We start from the raw sequence: 23,861 nt of genomic DNA on the forward strand, positions 1-23,861 counted from the left end.
AGAGAAGGGAGAGGAAGAAAGCTAAAGGGGCAAGAGAAGAGCAGGAAAGAAATGGATAGGGAAGGAAGGAGAGGAAAGGAGAGAGGGGGGAGGAGGAGGATGAGAGACATGAAGGACAGTTGATAAACTGCGCGGAGCTGGACAGCAGCCAGATCCTTTTAATGAGCAAAGTGCTGCACCCAACACCTCACACGTAATTACACGCTCTCTCTCTCTCTCTCTCTCTCTCTCTTCCTCTCTCTCTCTCTCTCTCAATTGCTCTCTCATGCACACACACACACGCATTTGTAGGAACCTTATTTTTGCCTTCCCTACTCTGCAGCATCCCACCATCCAGCACTAAGTACTCCCTCCAGATCAAACAAGCAGCTCACAGTAAGCAGCATACAGATGAGCCTTTCCTTTCCCCCTCCTCCTTGCCATCTCTCTCCCTCTCTCTCATCACAACCCCTGTCTTCTCTTCCTGCGGTAACCTCTTGCTACCCCCCACCCACCCACCCACCCACACACACCTCCACCCCCACCCCCACCCCCAACTTCCTCCCTCTCCATCTCTATCTCTTGATGCTCCTCACTCTCGTGGAGAGAAATACATCAGCCATCGCTCGACAAACACACTACACCGACACTGTCCTAGCTGCTGCTCCAATAAAAACATATTACCTGCAAACTCCATTAGGCCCAAGTGTAAGTCACACATACATACAGACACACACACACACACACAGAGTTGTGAATATAGTGAGCTTCTGTGTGTAATCAGATCTAGGTTAGCAGCCGTCGTATAATGTTCACTGGAACAGCATGTACCCACCCCATCACACTGCACTCAAACTGAGCTCCTGGAAATACACAGTGTGTGTTTGTGTGTTTGTGTAAGGTCTAATGATGTCCACGCAGGCAGAGTTTTTCAGGCTTGTGTGTAAGTGCAGAAGCAGACGTGATGAGAGGAAGCGTACGCCTGGGTTTGAACTTGTATTAGGATTTCAGAGCGGCATCGTGTCGCACACTGTGTGTCTATACTTTCATGAGCACATGTGTGCTTCTGCGTGTGTGCTTCATGTGTTAGAGAGCCCGTGGGGGATCAAATCAGGTGTACAAAAGGACAAGCATGATTTCATGTTATGAAGTTTCAGATTAAAAAATAGCAAACTCGCCACCAGGTAGTGTATTAATTTTCATAAACATGCGATTTGTGGTGCGGTTATTTAATGTGCGACTACATTATAAGTAAACCTGGTCTGAAACCTGAACGTTGAACAGTGAACCCTGCGGTTCTTGCAGTGTGGTGAATAGCTTGTGACACAGTGGCACAAGCTATTCACGCTATGGCACAGGCAATGCATATGAGAGATAGAGTGGGTAGGGACCTGCAGCTCATTTTTTGCGACCTTTAGCCGGTAATTTCATCCCTGCGCACAACATCTGTGTGCAGTGTGCTCACGCCAAGCTGCCGAGGTGCTGCTGAAACACACAGTTACTGCAGACCTTGACAGAGGACATCGTGTTTGAGAAATCATTGATGATAATTGACAGAAATCATGACAGCAATGGGAAGGTTACGGGAAGATTTACGGCTGTTTCATATGAGAAAACAGAAATTGTCACTCAGTATGAATACAAATGACATGCTATGAATCATAGGTGGAGTGTCCACATTCGTTAGCTGATGATGGTGCTGTGGTCTGGCTGCTTGCTACAGCCCTGCTTGTGTTTGTGCCTCTTCTCTTTAATGAGGGACAAACACTCTCTCTCTCCCCGACTCTCTCTTTCTCTGTGTCTGCCTAATAACCCCTCACAGTAAATAACCATGAGCCTCCGGGGCAATTAGACGGGCACTTGGGGCTTATAGTGTGTTGCTTGGAAACTCACAGAGATACACGTGCACACCGAAACAGCCTAGTTAAAAATGGTGTTATGGAGTAATTGAGACATCCGATGTAAACAAAGCGACGGATCAATGCCGAGATAGAAAGATTAAAAGTTAGGGAGAAGAAACTTTGAGAAGAGAAAGACAACCACTGGGTGTTTTAAGTCTTTAACAAGGATGATGTCTTGTCGTCCTTGGTATGTACCTTTAATCTGTGCTTCTGTTACCCATTCTGTCTCCTCTCCTCTCTTTGACCTCACATATTTGTGTTGGTCTGAGACTGAGAGACAGGCAGGGGGGTGGAGGGCTGAGGAGGAGAAAGCAAGAGGGACACAGAACAGAGGGAAGCTTTCACCTTTCATTTCACCACAACAATGAGTTGCCAATTTCAGTATGCCCTTTACAGGCCATCATGCACACACCTACGCACACGCGCAAACACACAAACACACACAGAAACCTGCTCTCCACATGACTCCCAATCTCCATGATAATCAGCTTCCTTTCATTGTGTTGCATCATGCAGGAAAGCCAGTGTATAGGCTGTGTGTGAAGGAGAAAGAGTCACAGGAGAAGGAGAGCAGACGATTTGTGTGCTTTCGCGTGTGTTTCTGCATATTGCGTGCAACAGCCTGCCGTCTCTTTAGCAGCGATTGTGTGTTTGAGGGAAAGTGCCTTGCCATGTTTTGGCAAAGCAGTGGGGCAGTTCTTGACTTAAGTTTTTCTTTTACACACACATTCAGAATCCTATAGACGTATTGCCGGAAAAGAGATTTGTAACTGTAGATATGTGGTGCATTCATTGCTGCTGTACTTTTTTTACGTGGAAAAAATTCATTTCTGCACACGCACGCTGTTTACGCGCTTGACGACAATCAAGCCACTGCATCGCTATAGGGGATCGGCCTCATCTTCCATTCATATATTTTACTCCTTCTCTTATCACTTCCCCTCTCCCGCTCTATCATTCTCTTATTCTTCCTCTTGTGTGCATATTGTCACTATATTTCCTGACACACACACACACACACACAAACACACACGCCAGTGCTGTTTTCCATCTCACCTCTGTTTTCTCTCCCTGACACCTCTCTACACCCTCTCTGCGTTATCGCGTCGTTACCCCTCCTCCCCCGCTGTGCGCACTCTCTCCCTCCCTCTCGTCCTATCCCAGCACATAAACACAAACGGACCTATACGCGCGCGCACACACACACACACACACACACACACACACACACACACACACACACACACACACATTGCCGTATCTTTCTCCACCTCCCCCCTCGCTTTATTTACTCTCCCTCTCTCTCTCTCTCTGTCACACCTTCTCCCTCAGCACTCTTCCCTCCCTCCCTCCCTCGCACACTCTCTGTCCACCTCATCCCATCTCTCCCTCTCCTCGGGGTGAACGAAGCTGTCGGTAGCATCACTTTCAGTCAGCAGTGACACTGCAGTCTCGGTGCATCTTTTAATGACACGCTGTAGTAAAGGCACCTCAGAAATGAGCTATGCAGCATGTTGGACGTGCGGCACTCACATATAGATCAGTGTGCATATGTACCGTACAGCATGCATCCAGAGCCAGGAAATGGGCAATGCCATACTAAAAATAGCATATGAGCTTTAACACGCTGTGCCTAAACTCCATGCAGACACACGAACAAAATACAACGATCTAGAAAAATTTATCTGTATGCCAAACTAAACACATTTTACAATCTGACCTCATCACTGGTTTCATAAGATTAATATTGATGTGTGTATTTCAGATTTGTCCTTATGCAATAGGCAGAGTAAACAGCGTGCTATGACACATCGCTGCTCTGACATAGCGTCCTGTTAGAAGACTACGTAACACATCCTAAGGCGCAGGATGCTGAACGGAGCTTGGAAGGGAGGAAAAAAAAACAAACAAACCCCAGACAAACAGAAAGAGAGGTTGCAGCTCATGCCTCCGCTGCTTGTTATCCATGTGTTTTGCAGGCAGATATGGCTTTAATTTTTTTTTTTTGGTGCCTGTTGTTTGGACAGATGCTGGTGGAAAACAGGGTTGAAGCAGGTGTTGGGAGTGTGTGTTTATGTGGGAGGCAAATGTTCTTCCTCTCTGAACCCCCCCCCCCCCCCCAAAAAAAAAAAAAAACACCCAGCAAATGAAAATAGAACGCAGTCCCACGAGAGACCCTGCTGTCCTCTATTCAGCATGCATAGGCACACACACACATACACGCACACACAGATGTACACATTGACAAAACAGACACAAACAGACACAAACAGACACAAACACACCCCCTTGGCCAATACACCTTGCTCACACTTCCATCTGCACTGTGCTGCGCTCCAACTTGTATCCTGCCTTAGAAGAGATGCAAATGTCAGGGAGAAGCGTACTACCTGTGTTAGGGGTCAGCCGTTCTTTCCTTCTTTTGTTGGCCCTTCCAGTCCCCCTCTTGTTCAGCTGGTCTGAGCTGAGGTGAGCTGAGCTGAGCCGAGCCAAGCGTACAGCGGCGAGGCTCAATCCTTTTAGCCTGCGATGCTGAAAATGGCACCAGTATTCCCTGATAGCAGCAGCCTGCCTGCCTCTCTCTCTCTCTCTCTCCTGCTCTCCCTCTCTCCTGCTCTCTAGCTCGCCTCCCTCCTCTGCTTGTCTGCTGCCATGTCGAGTGCACGTAGGGCGAGGGGCGGGCCGAGAAGAGGAGGGGGTGGTGGTGGTGGTGGAGGATAGAGTGAGGGGGACTCAGGGGGATAAGAAAGCAATTAGAAGACGGCCCTCTTCCTACCAGTCGGGAATGTATAATGGAATTAGCTTTTTTTTTTTTTTGGGGGGGGGGGGGGGGGGGGTCAATGGTGAGCATTGGAGGGAGGTTGAAGGGACACTGGGGTGCGTGGTCCTGCAGCCTCTGCTGGGGAGTCCAGGAGCTTGTCTGACAGTCACCACTCAGAAATGTGTGCGCAAGGGAGAGCAGATGGGTGTGTGTGTGTGTGTGAGTGTGGGGTGATTGCTATCGCCCTGTGTGTGTGTTTGTGTGTCAGGACTAGCGAAAGAGAGAGGGAGAGAGAGATTGCTGATGTGCTGATGGGAGGAAGGAGAGGAGTGGTTGAGCTGTGGGACCACCTGCTTCTCTCTCTCTCTTGCACTCTGAGGTACTTGGCAGGAGAGAGAAAGGGTGAGCGGCAGCTTCAAAGCCTTCTCTCTCAGGTTCGCTCACCCTCCTCCTCTCCTCTCCTCCCTCCCTCCCTTCGCTCCCACCCTTCCTCACTTTTCTCTCTCTCTGAGTGGGTGGCGAGGAAGCTGCATGTGTGTCTGGAAAGACAACCGTGCGTGTATGGGTGTATGTGTGCGTGTGTGTGTGCAGAAGGGAAGGAGAGAGAATTTAATATGCAATTTTCAGTGTGCAGTTGCCCGTGTCTGTGTTTGTTTTGTTGTGTCCTTCTTTTTTTGTTTATCCTGTTTGGGTTGGATGTGTTTGTTGTCGTTTGTTATTATCTGGAATATGTGTGTGTGTGTGTGTGTGTGCGTGTGTGTAAGAGAGAGCGAGAGAGAATGGGGGACAGAGACATACTCTCTGTGTTTACTCACGTATGAAAAGAGATGACCAAAATCCCAGTGTGAAAGACTGTGATAGGAAGAGATGGGGGGGGGGGGGGGGGGCTGCAGTGTGTTTTGGTGTTTATGAGAAAATTAGATAACAAATGAAAAAAAGGGGAGGGGTGTTTTCTCCTATGCTAAGGTGTGTGCGGTGTGCGTGCGTGTGTGTGCTTGTGTGTAAAGGGGAGAGACAGAGCGGTCTTTTGACGGAGAGAGAGCGAGCCAGGCACTGCATGGGGGAGATATGTGTAGGCATGTGTCACTGATTGTGCCATGAATGAAAATAAGGAGGAAGGGAGGGGAGGGGGAGGAGGGGGAGGAGGGGGAGGAGGGAGTGGGACTGTGACTCTCCTCCCATTCAGCCATCTCCTCCTCTCTTTCCTTTCCTCTCCCTCTTGAGTGACAGACGAGGCGCTGCCGGCAGCGTGCCCGGGCGCGCGTCAGTAATCAGCGTCTTCTCCTCTTCTTTCCGCTTTGCTCGAGCTTCGCCTATTTCGGTCATTCTTGAATTTCTTCCGTGCAGCCAAGGGCGCTTCATCGGGTTCAGAATGCCCCCTCCTCCTGCTCCTCCCACCCTTCTCTTCCGTATATCTCTCGCTGTGCAATTACGGCAATGGCCCGTGATCTGCTCCTGGCACGCACGCGCCAGGATGGACAGATGAGCAGAAGAGCAGAGAAGAGCCACGCTCGGCTGCTTTTTCTTTCTTTTTTTCACACGTTCACAAAACAAACGAGACTCAGTGGCACGCGGGCGTATCCGCGTGCTCGCCTTCGGCTCAAGGGCGATTGATTTGGAGTTTAATTTCTCCCCACCGGGTTCTTGACGCAAAAGGATGCGCCTCCGTCTGACCTTGACGGCAGACGGGGTGCGGGGGTGGGGGAAGTTTCGGGATACGCGCTTACATTACCTCCCCAACGCAGACCCCCTCTACTCTCTCTCTCTCTCTCTCTCTCTCTCTCACTCACACACACACACACACACACACACGGGGCATGGTCACCTGAAAACGTCTAAACCGTCCTATGCGCTAATGAACGCTTTCCATCTGCTTTCTAATTATAGCTAAGGCAGGGCTAACTCCCAATTTTAGCTGCAGCCGCGAAATAGCCGTCTTTTAATCATTCATGAGCTCAGACACAGAGCGTCCTCCTGCTGCTGGCACAAGCGCGTAAGCTACCGCCAGGCTGTTGTTCAGTCGAGTGAAAAACAACGTGGACAGGCCCCGCTGCTCACAGAGCAACAATGCCCTTAAGGTGAAATGGGACACAAAGATGTCAATCTGACATGCAGGTGACATTTCGGCCTCGTCCACCTTTAAGGCGATGCCACTGGACGCGCAGAGCCAAACCAAACCACGCAGGGCCCTGAATTATTTCGGTGCAGCTTATCCTCCTGGGGACGCATTTGTTTTCTTTTCTTTTTTCTTTCTTTTTTTGATCAGTGCGGATCTGAGTGGAGCGTGATTTTGCCTACAGCACTGACATCAGTGGAGATGGACAGGGGTTAGAACGAGTGCCTCTGAAGCCGCGTTTGAAAGCGCCTCTCATCTCAGCTCGCCATACGCTCTGACGCACACTTGCGAGCTGGGTTGTGTGAACAGTTTGAAGGGAGAGCGGTGTGTTTGTTTACCAGTCAAATATATCTGGGAGGAAGCAGCTCTCTTTGCTTATAATAATAATAAGTCAGTCTGCAGCACCGAGCCGTGGATCTCAGGGGTGGATATCGGCGTTTTTAAATGGTGTTTATCATCGTTTTGTTTAGTTTTGTGATTGTTTTTTGCCTCCTTTCAGAAGTTCAAAAGTTTGGTTTTCAAGAAATGCCAAATCGGCCATACTTCAAGTTCACTGATGGGGGAAAAGTACGGGTGATGCAAGGGTCACGGTCATCCAGGACTCAACCACACACACATAGACACACACGCACACACCTTGGCTCAACTTGGATCAATGGGAAGGAGGACAGGAAAGGGGTGGCTCTCTGTTGCCATAGAGACGGGAGGACAGTGGTGTTGGATACTGTTACTAGGCAGGAGAGGCCGCCATTCTGAAAGCGGGGTGACCTGCTGTGGAGGGGGAAACAACATCAGGGCCGAGAGTGAGGGAACATTAAATATTTCTGTTTAGGTTATTTCCCTCTGGTCAAGTGAAACTGCAAATGGTAATATGGTGAAGTGTGTGTGCCATGTTTCATTAAATAAATACGTACATCCATGAATAAATAAATAAATCCCAGAATCTGACCTTTTCAAACGCAGACTATATTCTTTTTTTTTTTTTTTTTTTTTTTTTTTTTTTTTACAGACAACTATTTACAGTTACACGAGTCAGTCTAAAGTCTAATCCTAGCCTAGTGGCAGTGCTATTAATTGCAACAACATGGCTAAAATAGCTTTTTCACGCCCCCCCCCCCCCTCACACACATCATCACCCAAATTGCATCTGTCTTCTTTTGATGTTTATTTTATTATTTAATTATTTATATAGTTCACTCGTGCAGTGCTTTTTTAAAAAGCATGTGCTCAAATGTAATTTTGACACTTGTAGCATCACGTGATTTTGTTCAAGAAAGGGCAGAGAAACTGGGCTGCTGCCATCAATCTAGTCTAGATGGTTAAACAGGACCACAGGACACAGAGTGAGGGAAAACGGATATATTTAATTTTTGGGGGAGCTGTTCCTTTAACCCTTTTCACAAACAAATGAGTGGCGTCATGCCGACACCGTGTGTGTGTGTGCGTGTCATTATACCTTCAAACCCACTGACGCTGTCCCATGCTGGTAGCCTCTGTGTCTTTGAGGGACAGCGAAGGTCACGAAAGCTATAATAAAACCAAGCTCATCAAGCGTGCACGCGTGTACGCATCACCATCTGCGTGCACAACCCAGGACAACAAATAACGTCACCTCCACGACACAGATGTAAACAACTCAAACGTGAACGCGAGGTTCGAGCGCCACCTATTGAAATGTGTCCGGGAAGAGCTAGTTAGATAAACTACCCACTGGCGCCATCTGCTGGGGAGTAAGCGGTGTACTTTTATTTAATGTGAAGCAGGAAAGCGGCGCACAAAAGTAGCCATCGAAAAAAAAACGGGCACGGAAGCCATCATCTGCCTTTGACTGCGACTTTTAAAAGCACCAACAGCTAAAAGAAAAGTCCAGAGATAAAACTCACAGCCGCTAGAAGGCTCCAGTCGTCACACCTCCTAAAAGTGTTGCTGCACACCCGCTGCCCCACAAACACCAGGCGCTGTCCGCGGTGCTGTTCGCCGCACTGCTGAGATTACACCGGCAGTAATTTTAGCACCACGGACAGCGCCTCGGTCGCCATTATTAAGCACACCATTAATTTAGTACCTTTTAACACCAACAGCGCTCTGGGATATGTGCATGTATGTGTGTGTATGCTCGGACGACTAATGCAAAGCTCGATATTCTCGCCTTTAAGGACTAAAAGCGTTCTCTAACTGAAGGTTTAAGTGAAAGGCCGAGAATCAGGCTCTATGGAATGAAAGACTGAGCCGAGATTTACACGTGACATAAAATTATGTGATGTTCAGGGTTTGTCTGACTTAAATAAACTTAAGTTTTTTTTTTTTTTTTTTTTTATTACGTCAGAGATATATACAGCTATATACATTTTAGTTAACAAGTTAGGATGCTGTGAAAAACAATGATTTGCAGGTTATTTGAAGCTTACATAAAAAAAGAGAGGCAAAGCATAACTTGAATTTAGTTACACTTTTTTAATGCTGCTGGAGGAACAACAAAAAGACTGAAAGAGTTGTCAGATGCTAATAAAGAACTCCTCCTTCTGTTACTGTTACTATTAATCTGGTTAACTGCCATAACATATACCAACATGATCTGTGCCAAGTCTCGTTTAAGACTTACTGAGGTAAAATGGAAATCTGGACAGTTCATAAGTCAGCATTTGTCTGGGTATGGGGTAAACCTAGTGCCCGTAGCATGTGAAGTCCCCATTATTGGTGAACATTATTTTCAGGTTTGGGACATATATTGTATTATTTCAGCACCAAACCTTTACACATACTCTGGCCGCATGAACCTGTAAGTAAGAGAGGGGTTATCTAGATTCGAGTTCAGTCCTGTGACCCATTAAAAACATTTGGTGCGTTATTCAATGAAAAAAGAAATACAATAAACATGCCCCGAACAACAGATGGACAGCTGGAATTATGTATCAGGTGCGAGTGGTGAACCTTTAAACTTTCAAAACTACACAAATCAGTTTCAGCTCCCAAACACTTGTGCACTTATTTTTTGGATTGTGTTGCCACTTGTATCAAAAAAAAGATAAGAGGAAATTGTAGGTGAAATGCTGCCGTCAAAAATGCAAATTGAATTGTTTGTAGTTGTGTGTATGGCCTGGACTCTGCTCACCCTTAAAGCTGCCAGCCTATATTATGGAAATGACCAAGTGGGGTCATTTATGATCCCACTTTATGAGCCATTAATATTTTTTAATGGTTCTATTTGTGTTTGTCAGTCTGTTTTCTTCATGTGACAGATATTCTATAATGTGCTAATGGTTCTAATTATAGTTTTCAATCATTTTTATGATTAGTTACTTGCCTCAAGCCTTCTGCAGCAGTAAATATTGGTATTTGAGGTCTGTTAGCTGTGGTTCACTGCGAACATTAAAATGTCATTATTAGAAATGATGAATTACAATTATATCAATATAATGACAAAGAAAACAAACAAACAAAGACTCATAGATGAGCCACAGCTTTTTGTTATCTATGCCACACCAATTTATGTAAAAGTAAAAATGACAACTTACATTAAAAATGTACGTTGTTGTTTTTTTTTAATTTAAATATCACAATAGCCAGTTATTTATATGGCAATATCCTTATAGCTCGAGTCCTAAATGACACCACTTGGTAACTTGAAGGCTGAGTGATTAAACAGCCATGATGAATGTGCAGTTTTTTCATTTAATATTCAGAGGTTGAGGGAGTTTTGACTGAAAACTCTTGAGTAATCCCAGCCTCGTTTCTATGAGGATGTTAGTCCTCACGGGCAAACACATTTACATCCACCCATGCGTAAAATAAAGAGCAGTATAAATCACACATCTGCAGAAACATGCAAACACATGCACACGCTTTCATGATCCTGGTATCTGGTTGGTTTGGATCTTTCAGTCTTTTGGTTACTTTCTGTTTTGTTATTTGCATGTGCCTCCTTTGTGATTGGTCCGTCCTCACTGTTTATACCTGTTTTTAAGCGTCCCCACCTGTGTCTGTGTATAGTCTGGTCTTTTCCTCTGTTAGAATTTCTGCTTAGGCTACCTGAGTTAGTTAGCTGCTCACTCCATGTTGCTGTTTTACTTCTGCATGTTTCCTTGTGAGTTTAGTTTAGTTTTACTAATAGTTGTTGCTGTTGGCCAATAAGAGCTCATTCCGCTTCGTCCTCCTGCACTTCATGGTGCACTCTTCACCATTGCTACTCTTGACACACAGGAATTTGTCCTCACTTTTTGCTTTTATTGCACACTTAAATCATTTAGTAAACAGGTCTTCACAGTAACAATGCAAGAGCAGAAAACAGAAGCAAACCACTGTGCAGTGCAGCTTGATAGATCTTCAAAGTATTTATCGGTATTTACAATGAAAATACAAAAAAAGGACTTCGATGTCCCCGTGTCTATCCCTGGCATTTTAACGTCGCTATCCCTGCCAAGCGTTTTCCAAACTTGACATCAGCCACTCAGACTTTTGTTGCTCTGTGAATCCGGTCTGTACTGCCAACCCCAAAACATTCAAGTACTGTATTTCTGTCATTGCACAGATACTGGGTTTGCCAATACAGAGGACTCTTAGAAGGAAAGAGAAAATTCTACTGGTCCCATGTCAGCAACTTGATTGGTTTTTCCTATCATTTCAAACATAAAAAATATACACAATGGCAACTTAAGTAGGATCCAAATGCAAAAGTATCCTGGTTAATAATTTTCCAACTGAATGCAACAGGAAGCAAAACCAGGATGGAAAAAACAGGCTTTTGTGATGCTCCGAGAGCTATTTAGACACAAAATCTGTAACAAGTCTGCATCACAGAAACTGTGATGTTACATCAGGTTGCCCTCATAAATTTCTCATTTGATGTAGGTGACCATCATGTCAGTGTGGTGCCGAGTCTTAACATTTGAAGTTTTTTGGTAAATATCGTGCTGTTGTAGTGATGTGCTGTACGTAGTGCAAGCTCAACTTTCGTGGGAGGAAGGGGGTGACAAAAAATACAGAAAGCTGAAATAAGGCAATGCGAAGGTACTGTTTGAACTACAGTGTGAAATACTTGCACTTATGTTGTCGAGCTTGTGCCAAGACAAAAACCTTATAAATATAGATTATTGGAAAACTTGATATTCTCCTGGTTGTCGTTTGTGCCAGGAATGACTTAAAACTTGAAAACATTCAATGTAAAACACTGAATTCTGACACATTTTGCAAAAATGAAACGTTTTCATACATCGCCATAACTCATAAAGCTTATTGTCTGACCATATATTCCCTAGTCAGTGTAGGTTCTCATTTGGTTATGTTCTAATATAATAAAACACACAAAGCAAACCGATGCCCTCCATACTCAGGCCAAACAGGACAAAGTCAGAACACAGCAGTGGTTCCTTGATGTCTCATACAACATCTGGTAGAACAAAAATACATCTGTATCTAACAAATACAAAGTGCTGCATGTGGACAGTCTTTTGTGGTATTTGTAGACAGTTTCTTCCATATAAACACAAAAGCAGTTTCCATATAGGCAATGATGGCAAGTCTTGGAATTCACTGAATTCAGCTTGATATCAGAAGTAGAATTTTTTTTTTTTTTTGTGTGTGTGTGTCTAATCCCATTAGTTGAACAGCCACGGTCCATTGGTGTCAGCTCTTCGCACTCACTACCTGTGGCCAGGGCCCCTGTGGGTGGCCGTGTCCCCAACTAAATCTTCCTCCACAACATTAACATATCCTTCTTTCTCTATGCAGCCAGCCACGACCTGCAGCACCAGCCGGAGCCTGCGGTCCATGGCCTGAAGGTGAGGCTGAATTAGAATAGGGGATAGACGGTCACGCAGCAGCGACTCCTCCATCATGGAGCTCAGCTGGTACTCCTCTTTGGCCAGCAGCTGGAGACGCAGGTAAGTTGACTTCCTCATCCTTGAAATGGTGGAAAAGAAAAAGGGTTATTGTGCATCTCTTAAGAAAATAGAAACTTTTTGTGTTTAACACGATGATCATAAAACACATGAATCTAGTAAACCCACCAACTAGTACTTTAAAAAAAAAAAAAAAAAATTTAATTAAAATGAATTTTATTTATATAGCACAAAATCACAACAGAACTCTCCTCATGGTGCTTAATACTCTAATGTAAAGACCCTACAGTAATACAGAGAAACCCCAACAATGAGGTGACCCCCTGTGAGCAACAACTTTGGTGACAGTGGGAAGGAAAAACTCCCTTTTAACAGGAAGAAACCCAAAAACATGCTGTGGAAAAATAAAAGTGAAAAGTTTATTTTATACTAACAAACCTATTTGTTCCACGGTGACCGTTGATCTCTGGATTTGACCTTAATACTTGTTTGTTTTCATCCACAATATGACTTTTTGATGGAGCAATCAGCCTCCTTTAGTCCTAAAGCTAGGAGGAGAAGGAACCTATCAAAATTACTGTCATTCACTAACTAACTAAAATCTTACCTGCAGCACTGACTCAGAGGTACCATGATGGAGAGCTCATCGTGAGAGTGCTTTCCAAACCTGCAAGTGTGGGGATAAAGAAAAAAGAATGAATTATCACAACAGTGGATTTAGTTTGTTAGACAAATTTTGAGTTTATTTCCTTATTAATTGTGAAAATGTCCTCTTGAAATGGTTTTTAAAATACTCTATAATGAGAAGAACGATTATGAGGTAAGGTCACAAAGTTCTGCAGCTAGTAGCATAACAATAAAAACAAAACATACTTGATTTAAATCTTATAGGCTTTTCTACTCTACTGGAGCACTCAAAGCAATTTATACAACATGCCTCATTCACACAAACACTATTTTCTATTCCCAAGTTCTTTCTATCTAACAGTCACACTCTGATGAATCCACTGGAGAGCAACGGGGGTTCAGTATCTTGCTCAACAAAAGTTTGGTATGCAGACCGGTGCCTTCCAATTACTGGATGACCTGCTCTACCTCTGCAGACACCCTAGGTAGTCACAGAGGGTGGAGCTGTATTGCTTCCACTGCTTCCAGTTTTCAGATGACTCTCTTGTGCACTTGTGCTGTATCTCCTTCAGCGTGTATTCTATTCACGGCTCATGATCCAGTGAATCCAGAAAAAAATATTGGAATCCTCCTCTTTAGGCTCCTGACCTGATACACAACTGTTGGGTTTGGACGCTGTAAACTCGCATTGCTGTTTGGTCACACTTTATGGGCAAAGTTACATATACCGCAAATGTATCTTAATTACTGATTATAATCTACTAACAGCAAAACAATGATGTTTTCATCCATGGTGATGAAGTAGATCAAACCTAAACTGGTTACCAAGACAGACCCTTTTAAATTAGTTGACTATCTTTACCCTCTTCCATTGTCAAGGTGAATGATGAAGGTGTCGTTTCCAAACTTCTCAAAAGTTTCATAATGATGGCGATCCATGTTACCTGTACAGGGGGAAATGGCACATTAGAAGACTCACAAATACACCTTTTTATCATTTTAATGTTTACTTGGTTTTCCCCTTACCCATTAAGAAGTCAAAGATGGTCATGTCCATGATGTCCAGCAGTCGAGTGCCTCGGTCATACGGGGGTGTTTGCTTCACCTCGTCACAGTAATCTGGATCCACCTCCCACCTGTGAATATGCAGAAAATACTTAATACTTAATGAGTAATTGTTTTTAATGACTCATATGTTTGGACTGGCTAAAGGCATGACTGTGATCACAAACATATATGAATGTTGTGTCTCAGTATAGTTTTCTTACTCTGCTTTCTTGCGTTTGTGGTAGGAGCGCCTCCAGGGGTTTCTCCAGGTCTTGCGTTTGGCTAGGTTCAGATCTGGGAGGAAGGCTGCGAGTGAGCCTTCAATTTGGTCCGGTTTGCCACACAGAGCGTGCTCGGTGGAGCAGTAGTAAGAGCATTCACCATAGAAGCAGACATTATTGGCTGGCAAAAGAAAAAGTGAAGGCACGGATTTAGAAATGCTGATTTAGTTCACATGGAGACACAGAGGAGAAAATGATTAATGGCGGCGATGAGGAACCGCTGACCCCGGTACAATCAAAGACAACATGCGAAAACTTTATTCAAGCCCTCATGCTGAGAGGATGTAAACAAGCATAAGCATTAGACTGACAAATTAAAGGAAAAAACAGAACCAAAAAACACTTCATTTTGCTGGGTGACCAAACATCTGAAGTACACATGTGTTGGTTCTTTAATTTGCCTCATAAGACCTGAACAAGCTCCAGAAACCTATAATAGGTATTTAAAACGTAGACCGTATGAAGTACATGTAGTTTTCTCTTATTTCTCATTTCTGTTTTACACAAAGGTCTCTATGTTTACACTGTAAGTTTCATTATGATAGCTCCTTTCCGGAAGGCATCTGTGAATTGGTGGCTCTTGATCCACTGACACCATCTCAGTCTTCCTTGTGAAATTTCTTGAATTGACTTTTCTTTTCCTCTCCAGGCTGCATTCGTTTCTGTTGCTTGTGCACGTTTACAACCACGCTTTTTTCAGTCAGGTTTCCTTTAACCTGGTTTGATATAGCACTTTGTGAGCACTGACTTCTAGCGTACTCCAAAACTAGCTTACTATCTCAGAAAAGTTGTGTAATACTTGTCTTACATGTGATGAACACAGAAAATATGAAAGTTTATCTCTTTAAATGAAGTCAGAAAAACTGACTTTTTCAAGATCTTATTGTTATTAGATGCTGGAGTGTTTCTATAACCCCCCCCCCCCCCCCCCCCCCCAAAACATCCTAATTCCTGCACTGATGAGGTTTGTGTGTTGTCTTGCAGTGCCACCATGTGGAGAGTTCAGGCTATAGCTTTATATGACTTTATTTTTTTCCACACTTGGCATTTTTTATTCGTTTAAAGAGGAGACCAGGGCACAGTGACTGACACTACCCTAAGCTACAAGTCCATACTCCACTTTGCAAATTACAGTTTACAGTTTAACTGAAGTCTTACTAGATAAGTCAGTGAGTTAGGGTTGCTCTGTGCTGTTTCCAAGTTGGATTTATGATGCAGTCAAGTAGCTGCATCTCTCTGCTAAGCTGCAGAGACCACCAAAGTCTCTACCTGGTGAGATGAAGAAGGTCCTCCACAGCTTCTTATCACGTGTCAGGTCTCTGATTTCTCTCGTCATGTTCACCAGTCGCCCTGCTACTGGGGGAACTCTCCGGAAGTCAAGAATCCTATAGGGCAAAAGAAAGAAGTGCAGAAAAAGTGAATCATTCAGTATTTAAACACAAATGATGATGCACAGAAGCAGATTTTGCTATAGTGGCAAATTGGAAGACTAGGTCCACATTTTACTGCCTTTAAACCATCGGACAAAATTTACTTTGTACTGAACAGATGATGCTACAGAGCAACTTCAGCCTGCAGCTCATTCTCCTGTGGTGCTCCAGGCAGTGCTGAGTATTTCCAGCAAAGCAAGAGAGCTCTGAACGTTGAGCACCTGCTTTGTTTTAATGAACAGCTTTGAACTTCCTCTTTTATCCTGCTTGCACTTTATCTTTGATACACGCACGCCAACAGAGGCTTAAAAGGAAATATTTTCATGTAAGAAGGCGTCATTCTGCAGATTAATACTATGTGCTCGATCAAGTAAAAAGGTAGGTTGAAACATTTATAAACTGCTGCCATAAAACACATAAAAAAAACTATAATTTAATAAAACTCATCCAGTCTGGATCAGCTTGTGTGCATAAACGTGTAGCCAGACTCTTTCTCTTTCTTCGTGGCAAACTGCTGAAGGCTCACTCACACGTATTGTTTGCTTACGTAGGTATGTCTCGTAGAAGCAGACTCATATATATTAATATATAATAATAAGAAACAATTCACGACAGTTGTTTTTAAACACAACTGAGATGGGTGGTTAAAATGTGTTATACATGCTGTAAAAACCATTGTAAAAAAAAAGTTCAGCTAGAAAGTTGTTACTAGATGTAACTCTGGTTCTACGAATATGCACAAGCTCCCTAATGGGCCTGTGGTTGTGTGGGGCTGACCAGAGGGTTGTGAGAGACACTCCATGGCTCTGCCCCTTCACACAAGTCCATTTGTGAATGAATAGAGACTGGCAAAGTGAGACATCAGGAGTTTTTCTGTATTTTGATATTATATTTAGTGACTTCCAGTTAAATTTTACACTACATGACATCATTTTTATGACTTCAGCATTCAAGATGTAGCAATAAAGTAATCATCTTTACTGGACAATCTGTTTCCCTCTGTGAATGGCACCAAAACAAAATCTATTTATTTGAACCTGTTGACACCTTTTTTGTCTTTATTTAACTTCCAATACAAGATATACACAGACCATTCACATGGTCACGTTCTTTTCTCACCACCAGTATTCAGATCAGGGTAGTTCTGTGTTCCTTGGCCCAATTCTTCCTTTCTGTCTCCACCTTTCAATCTCTTCTTTTCTTATATTATGTCACATAAGGCACCTATTCAACCCCTGTTTAGCCTCTCCCATTATATGTTTGCCGTCTAATAGATCTTGATCTATTTGAAACTAAAGCTAAGCCTCCTGGGAGCAGACAGACACACACAGACAGGCTCAGTGGAACAGAGTTGGCGAAACTTAAGCCCACAGAGGAGAGCATTCAGGAGCGACAAAATGCACCGTCATTTTGGGCCGTGACGACAAAAGAGCACCTGTTCTTCTACATGCATGTGTGTGCCAGTGTGTAGTCTCTGTGAGAGCACACTCAGGCTTTTATTCATGTACACTCCACCTTTTACACGCCCTTGAGTCATGCATTGTTCAAAACAGATGGTATGACAGTAGGCAAAGAACAAGCGGACAAATCCCCCCGAGGTTTGAAAGTAATCACTAGAAAGCGGTTACTTTTCCTAGTATCTACAAGACAGGGTGGTACAATTTGTAAGAAGTGTCTAGTTTTAGCAGGGCCAAACAACCTCCTACTCTGCATCAATATGAAGTAATATAACACAGTAGTAGCTCAGTCTGGTATCCAGAGGCTGCAGTGGTCGGGCAGCTGCACTATAACTCACAGGCAGCCCCACATGGTGAATGTGACCTAAAAACAAACAGCTCTTTAGGGGTAACACAGGCACCACCTCCCTGCAGCAATTAACCATGTTCTGGGTGTAATGGCATGTTTGCGATTTTCCTATTTGGCTCTGTCTACCCACATGAACATGTGTTGGCGATCTCATCTAAAAGAGAGTGAGATTGCGTGTTTGTGAGCTTGTGTCAGATAATTACCGCACCCTCAAGAAATCCTAAGATGCCCAGTAGTCCATTTATCATCCTGTCCCAGAATCCCAAATGATCAAATCTGAGTGCTCTTCTGTTGATATATTTTTCTACCTTGTCAGCTTAAGTCCTCAGAGCCAAGGGATCATGCTGAAATCAATATACTCAGCACCAACTAGAGGAGATGATCCCTGCTTTTGGCGTGTTATCTAATCCCTCGTGTACTTAATCCCTTTCAGATTTTCACAGTTTAAGTCCATTATGGCACACCTCCGGTTTATAATGGGGTAAAAGTCGCGGTCGGTGTGACCTGTCATTCTTTCTGGAACAGGCTGTGAGGGATGATTAGAAAATGGGCGAAGTAGGGAAGCACATGGGTCACATTCTAGCACCACATGTATGTTTCCTTTTCTTTTTTTATAGTTGAGTGGTAAAAGATGGAAAACTCACCGATCCAAATGAAAAGCAGCGATCTCAGCATTGTGCCTCTCGAAGTCGGAGAAATAGAAGAAATCTGGAGGCGTTTCCTGCTCCCGCGTCTGCCTGAAAGATAAAACACAGCATAAAGCACCGCATCAGTAGGAGAAATCAAAGCAGTTGCTTTTTTAATGTGATTTCCTTGCATATATATATATATATATGTCTACACACACACATATATTTTATATATATATATATATAATTACTTTTTGCTTAGGAACATGACGATGTGCATTAAAAATTCTGAACGACAAAAAATCAACCCCTGCTTTCATTTCTTTTCAAGATAATTCATCAGGAGGGTGATCTTATAAACAAGTCATTTTATGAATCAGATGTGTTTTAATTTGAATTATGCAGCCTTTTGATTTGTGACATTCTCTTTCTGTCTATGCAAATCTTTTCAACTTTCATCAGATTTTTGCTTCCTGCAGGGCCAAACTCATCTAAGCCTCTGCATCCTTTTCTAGGCCAGAATCTGACTCATACGACTGTAAAGCCTGTGTGGACAAGGCTGCTGAAGGGAAGCTGCACAAGATTCTCCCTCGCATCCTTCAGTTCCTCTCAGCAAACACAAAAAACTTGGAATCTCTGCCAAGCAAGCCATGGATCTGAATCAGGAAATGCTAGAAGCCTCTTTGTGCCGGTCTTTGTCTTTGGCTCTCACTGTCTGCTCAACCGTCTGGGAGAAGAATATTATCTCTCCACTTTCACTCACTTTCTTTGTTTTTCTCCCAAACCGCACATATATTGACGCACCTGACAACAGCCTGTGCTATAACTCCTCTGCTTGCGCAATCCACACATGCACATACTTGTGAATGCTAACACTTTCTGCTCTGCTCTGCCTTGTTGTTTTTTCTCTCGTCTCGTCTCCTCTCAGACTTAAGGGCAGAGTGTCACATTATCCCCACTCCACCCTTTCTATTTTCTTGAAAATCTAAAGCGGTGACAACAGAAAATGACCTGTCCTCCTTCTCTTTTACATTTCAGGGAAGCAGCCATTTACCCATAAATCAATTGCTGCCATTGTAATCCTTTCTTTCCAACCCAGAGGAGGGAGGGGAGTAATGGTGTTTTCATTTTCAGGGTGCAGGGTGGGGGATAAAAGATACCGTGTAAGTGGAGAGGGAGCTGAATAAACAGCAGCAAGAGTCTTGGATTTTAAAGGTGACCCCGTGAGTCATCGCACTGAAAGCCGCTGTGATTTCAATGTGACATCAATTAAATAGTTTGCAATTGAGGCGGACTTAAATGACTTGAATGCACTTAGAATTACCAAAGGGAATAATATTATTACCTTTTTTCTGGCATTAGACAATTGCTTTTCCAAAAGTATTCATTTTTAATTATACTTAAGTGTATATTCTGGTTGTTTCTGTGTTCGGATGGGTATCCATACACTTACACTACTGTAAAAGAGATTTTTAATCTCAACAGTTTCCTGGCTAAATATGGATTAAATAAAATCATAGATAATCAGGTTTGTGGACACAGCTTGGGAATCCAGAAAACTGCGCTTCCGAGATGTAAATGATAAGTTTTACTACAGTAAATTGCTCTGCTCTATCGGCAGTCAGCGAGGGAGCCTTTTGTCTTCTGTCAGTAGCCGTGCAGATATATTTTGCTCCAAGCTTTTTAAGCATGCATAATATTTCTGCTTCTGGTTTCATTTTCCGCCGTGTGTAAAAAAACGATCGTGATATAAACCCGACTGTTGGGTATTACTTCATCGCCGAGTTGCAAAACCATTTCTGATAAAAGGCTATGGTAGGTGTGTGATGGAAAACCTATAACACAGGGCACAAATACACCGATACAGATCTGCATACGCAAACAGTATTCAAAATCTCAAACAAATTTCCTCTCACACTTGTGTAGACCCTTTATCAGTGAGTGTCCTTGATAATAAAAAAGGCTTTTTATCTGAAGCCTTGTGTGATTAGGCTACAGCAGACCTACTGTATGCAGTTCAGCAGAATGTGTGAGCATGATGAAGCTGAACTGCTTGCCTATGTGGACTCAGTTTGTGCTGACTCAACCGTTTTAATGCTCTTTCATGAGCTTAGGCCTGCACAGTGGAGGGTTATATTAGAGGAAGATGGGAGAGGGAGGGGTGAGAAGAACAGCTGTGTCCCAGACTCTTTTTACACACACACACACACACACACACACACAAAATTTCATATTTTAGTGAGGACATTTAGTTGACATAATGCTTTCGCTAACCTGTTACCCCAACCCTAACCATTAAAAATGAATGCCTAGCCTAACCATAACCTAATAGAATAATTAAATAACCATAACCTAAACATAACCCTGACACTAAAACCACATTTTGAGCCTCAAAAATGCCTTCAGACTTTTGGGGATGGACATTTTGGCCCCATAAGAGACTGATGGTGCCCACAAGTATAGTGGCATGCCATTTTTCTGTCCGCATGTGTAAACATGTACACACGTACACACGCACACACATGCACACACACACGGACAGAGCCAGGCTGATGATGCATGTTTGTGACAGACAGAGGGCAGTAGAGACAAACCCACAGACAGAAACTCAACCACCTGGAGCACCATTAAACTGATGAGAAAATAAACAGCTCTGTTCATATTTTCCTGCGAAATAAAGATTAAAGAGTTTTTAGCTTGTTTTTACAAGCCAGGTGTAGGCAAAGTGAAAAGGATGTTTAGGGATGATTCATCTTCATCACCTACCTACAGATAGAAATAGAAAAAACCCCACATGTAGCCACAATCAAAATTATTCAAACTTGCATGTGTAAGGCTTTACAGATACAGTGTTTTCTAAGAACATTTATAAATGGGCATTAACCTAAGTTTGCAAAATGGCTATGTCATGATTTAAATCATATTTATTACAGCTGTTTTTTTGATAACTTATGGGTATGTGAAGCTACAATGTTCTAAAATCAAGTTAACCTTTCACGATCTGAATTGTTTGAAAGGTATCTGGAAGCTGAAATAAGAACCCGCAAGATGATTCACATTTATAAATAAAAGATAATATGTAAGTGTAGGACTCTTGGCATGAAAGAATGAGAAATTTATCAAAGGGGAATCAGATGTTTGAAAAGAACAAGTGAGAAAAAAATGGAAGGTTTCATTGAAGGCATGAACAAAAAGTACAGAATCATTAAGAGACTTCAGATTGCAGAAAAAGTGCTTAAAAGTTGATGAAAACATAAAAAACTGGGATAGATTTAAGAACTTTTTGAGTGATGAATGTTTCTGTGAAACTATTTATATCCTCCTGACTTCTGCACTCTTCAATGTGATGCATTTTTAATTTCTCCTAGCTATTTGGGATTAATTGGACCTGATAAAGTTTAAAAACTAGGCATGACCTTTTTCTAGAAAGTAGAGCACAACACAATAATGCCAGCACCATATAAAGGATAAAACACTTTTCTGAGCCCAAATCTCAGTTCAGAAACTGTTACCTGAACAGCTGAATCACACTTTCTTTAAAGCAGTGAAATTCAAAGAAAGTAGCACATAAATCACAGAAAATTTAATAAGCTCAAATATTTTGCACATAAGCTGTCAGCTGGCAAAGTGTGTGAGAGGCTGTGAGACACATATGAGAAAATCACTTAATCTAGGTATTAAGGATATGTATGCTTTCATTACACAAACATGAGTTAACTTCACAATAATAACTTGCCTGTATTTACAACTGCAACAGTTACATATACCCCCACTAATCTGGTTTTGTAATGTTAGCTGGATTCTGATTCGAAATAGAGAATAGGAGAAGGAGCAGGAGAGACAGAGAGAGGATGGATGGGAGATCTGTCATCTATTGGTAATCCACAGCAGATTTCAGCCCTCCTCTGACAGGCTTGTTTGTCTGTCTGTCTGGCCCTTTGTCCTGTGGGTAGGTGGCTAAGAAGACATGGACGGGGCTTTGCCATTGAGACACATTATATAATATGACGCTGGGATTAATGCTACAGCGCACACATATTACACTGAATGCAATGTATGTATGAGTCAGATGCAAGCATTTGACAGCATCAGACTACAAACATTCATAGTAGTTGGATTATATTTGAATCAAAGATTTCACTGGGTGTTAAAGTTATCATTTTACATCATATCTGATCCCAGTGAAACGTGATCATGGCATTAAAACATACAAGTACACAAAATAGAGATGCAATGTTAAAAATGTCATAATACTCCAATATTAATGTTTAATAAAACAGAAATTTATGTGGCTGTCAATTATATTACACACTTGATGTCTTGCAGAGCCCAAAGTAAACATTATACTGTAGGGCCAGGGGCACAACACTGTAGATTCAAGAGGAAAACTGTTAGCAGACAAGTAATGTGCATACACATATTATTTCTGGTCATATTTCTTTAAATATGGCTACACATGCTTGGTTTTTATGATTCTTAATCATCACGAATTTGTGTCCATAGGCACAGGCCTCCCCTCTTTAGCTATGAATGGAAATAGATGCTGTTTACAAGTTTATGAGACATGGCGGTGGGAAAAACAGCCCAACATTGCCAAGTATGCAAAGCAGAGAACCGTGATTTAATTCTGGGGTTTTCTTCTGGACTCAAAAAGAAAATAAAAACTACTGAATGGAAAAAAATTAAAGAGGCCATCAACTCTGGAAGTTCAGAGTGAATGGTTGGTGCAGAAGTAAAGAACAAATGGTCAGATTATGAATGAGAGTAAAAAAGTATCAGTTCACACAGGAAAGGAGACTCAGTAGGTACGTGTGAAGTGCAAATATCTCACATTATTTCTTTATGAATAATAAGAGTTTATGTGTGAGGAGACGAATCCCTTTGGAGTTGTGTCATGAAGTACATCCAGCATGGTGGTGACTCTTTGTAAATAAGGGAGCTATATTTTAGCAATAAAGAAAACTGGAAATATTTTATAAATTGGTACAACTGTCTCTGTAAATGTTCCACACCACTGGTTGGAAACCTTGGTGTCATCATTGGAAACCTTACTTTCCAAAGCTGCATCAGCAGCATATTTAAAAGTTGTTAAAAAAAGCACCTTAAGCACCTCAACTTCTGTTACTCCACAAGACAGCTATCAGTTTTAGCTTAAATATGATCATACCACATCTGTACTGACTAATTATATTGGCTTCCAGTTACATTTAGAATAGATTTTTAAATTTTAAAGGTCATTTTTAAAGCTCTGCATGGTTAAGAGATACTTCTTACATCTATGTAACAATAAGCTAGATCCCTTTGGACCTTAGTGTTCTGTGGGTACTCAAAGCACTTTATACATCATTTCTCTTTCACTCTAACATTCGCAGTTCAGTGAAAGCATCAGGAACTCAAAGTTCTGTATCTTGCCCAAGGATACTTTAGCATGCAGACTTGAAGAGCCA

At 42.6% G+C, this 23,861-nt stretch overlaps 2 protein-coding genes across 2 annotated transcripts in view; both read right to left on the minus strand.

Annotated features, from left to right (window-relative positions):
* Nucleotides 1-4,410, minus strand: part of rai1 (retinoic acid induced 1) — a 54,043-nt gene extending 49,633 nt beyond the window's left edge. The window contains exon 1 of the mRNA XM_085158113.1: nt 4,271-4,410. The gene's annotated coding sequence lies outside the window, so the exon portion shown is untranslated. The remainder of the gene's footprint in view (nt 1-4,270) is intronic.
* Nucleotides 1,064-23,861, minus strand: part of fam20ca (FAM20C golgi associated secretory pathway kinase a) — a 57,325-nt gene continuing 34,527 nt past the window's right edge. Inside the window, exons 4-10 of the mRNA XM_085158117.1 lie at nt 18,430-18,522; nt 15,819-15,934; nt 14,490-14,670; nt 14,248-14,357; nt 14,084-14,165; nt 13,202-13,261; nt 1,064-12,655 (exon numbers count right to left, since the gene is read on the minus strand). Coding sequence (XP_085014243.1) covers nt 12,397-12,655; nt 13,202-13,261; nt 14,084-14,165; nt 14,248-14,357; nt 14,490-14,670; nt 15,819-15,934; nt 18,430-18,522 — 901 coding nt within the window. The 3' untranslated portion in view covers nt 1,064-12,396. The remainder of the gene's footprint in view (nt 12,656-13,201; nt 13,262-14,083; nt 14,166-14,247; nt 14,358-14,489; nt 14,671-15,818; nt 15,935-18,429; nt 18,523-23,861) is intronic.

The sequence above is a fragment of the Neolamprologus multifasciatus genome, chromosome 4 (genome assembly GCF_963576455.1).
Source record: "Neolamprologus multifasciatus chromosome 4, fNeoMul1.2, whole genome shotgun sequence".
NCBI lineage: Eukaryota > Metazoa > Chordata > Actinopteri > Cichliformes > Cichlidae > Neolamprologus > Neolamprologus multifasciatus.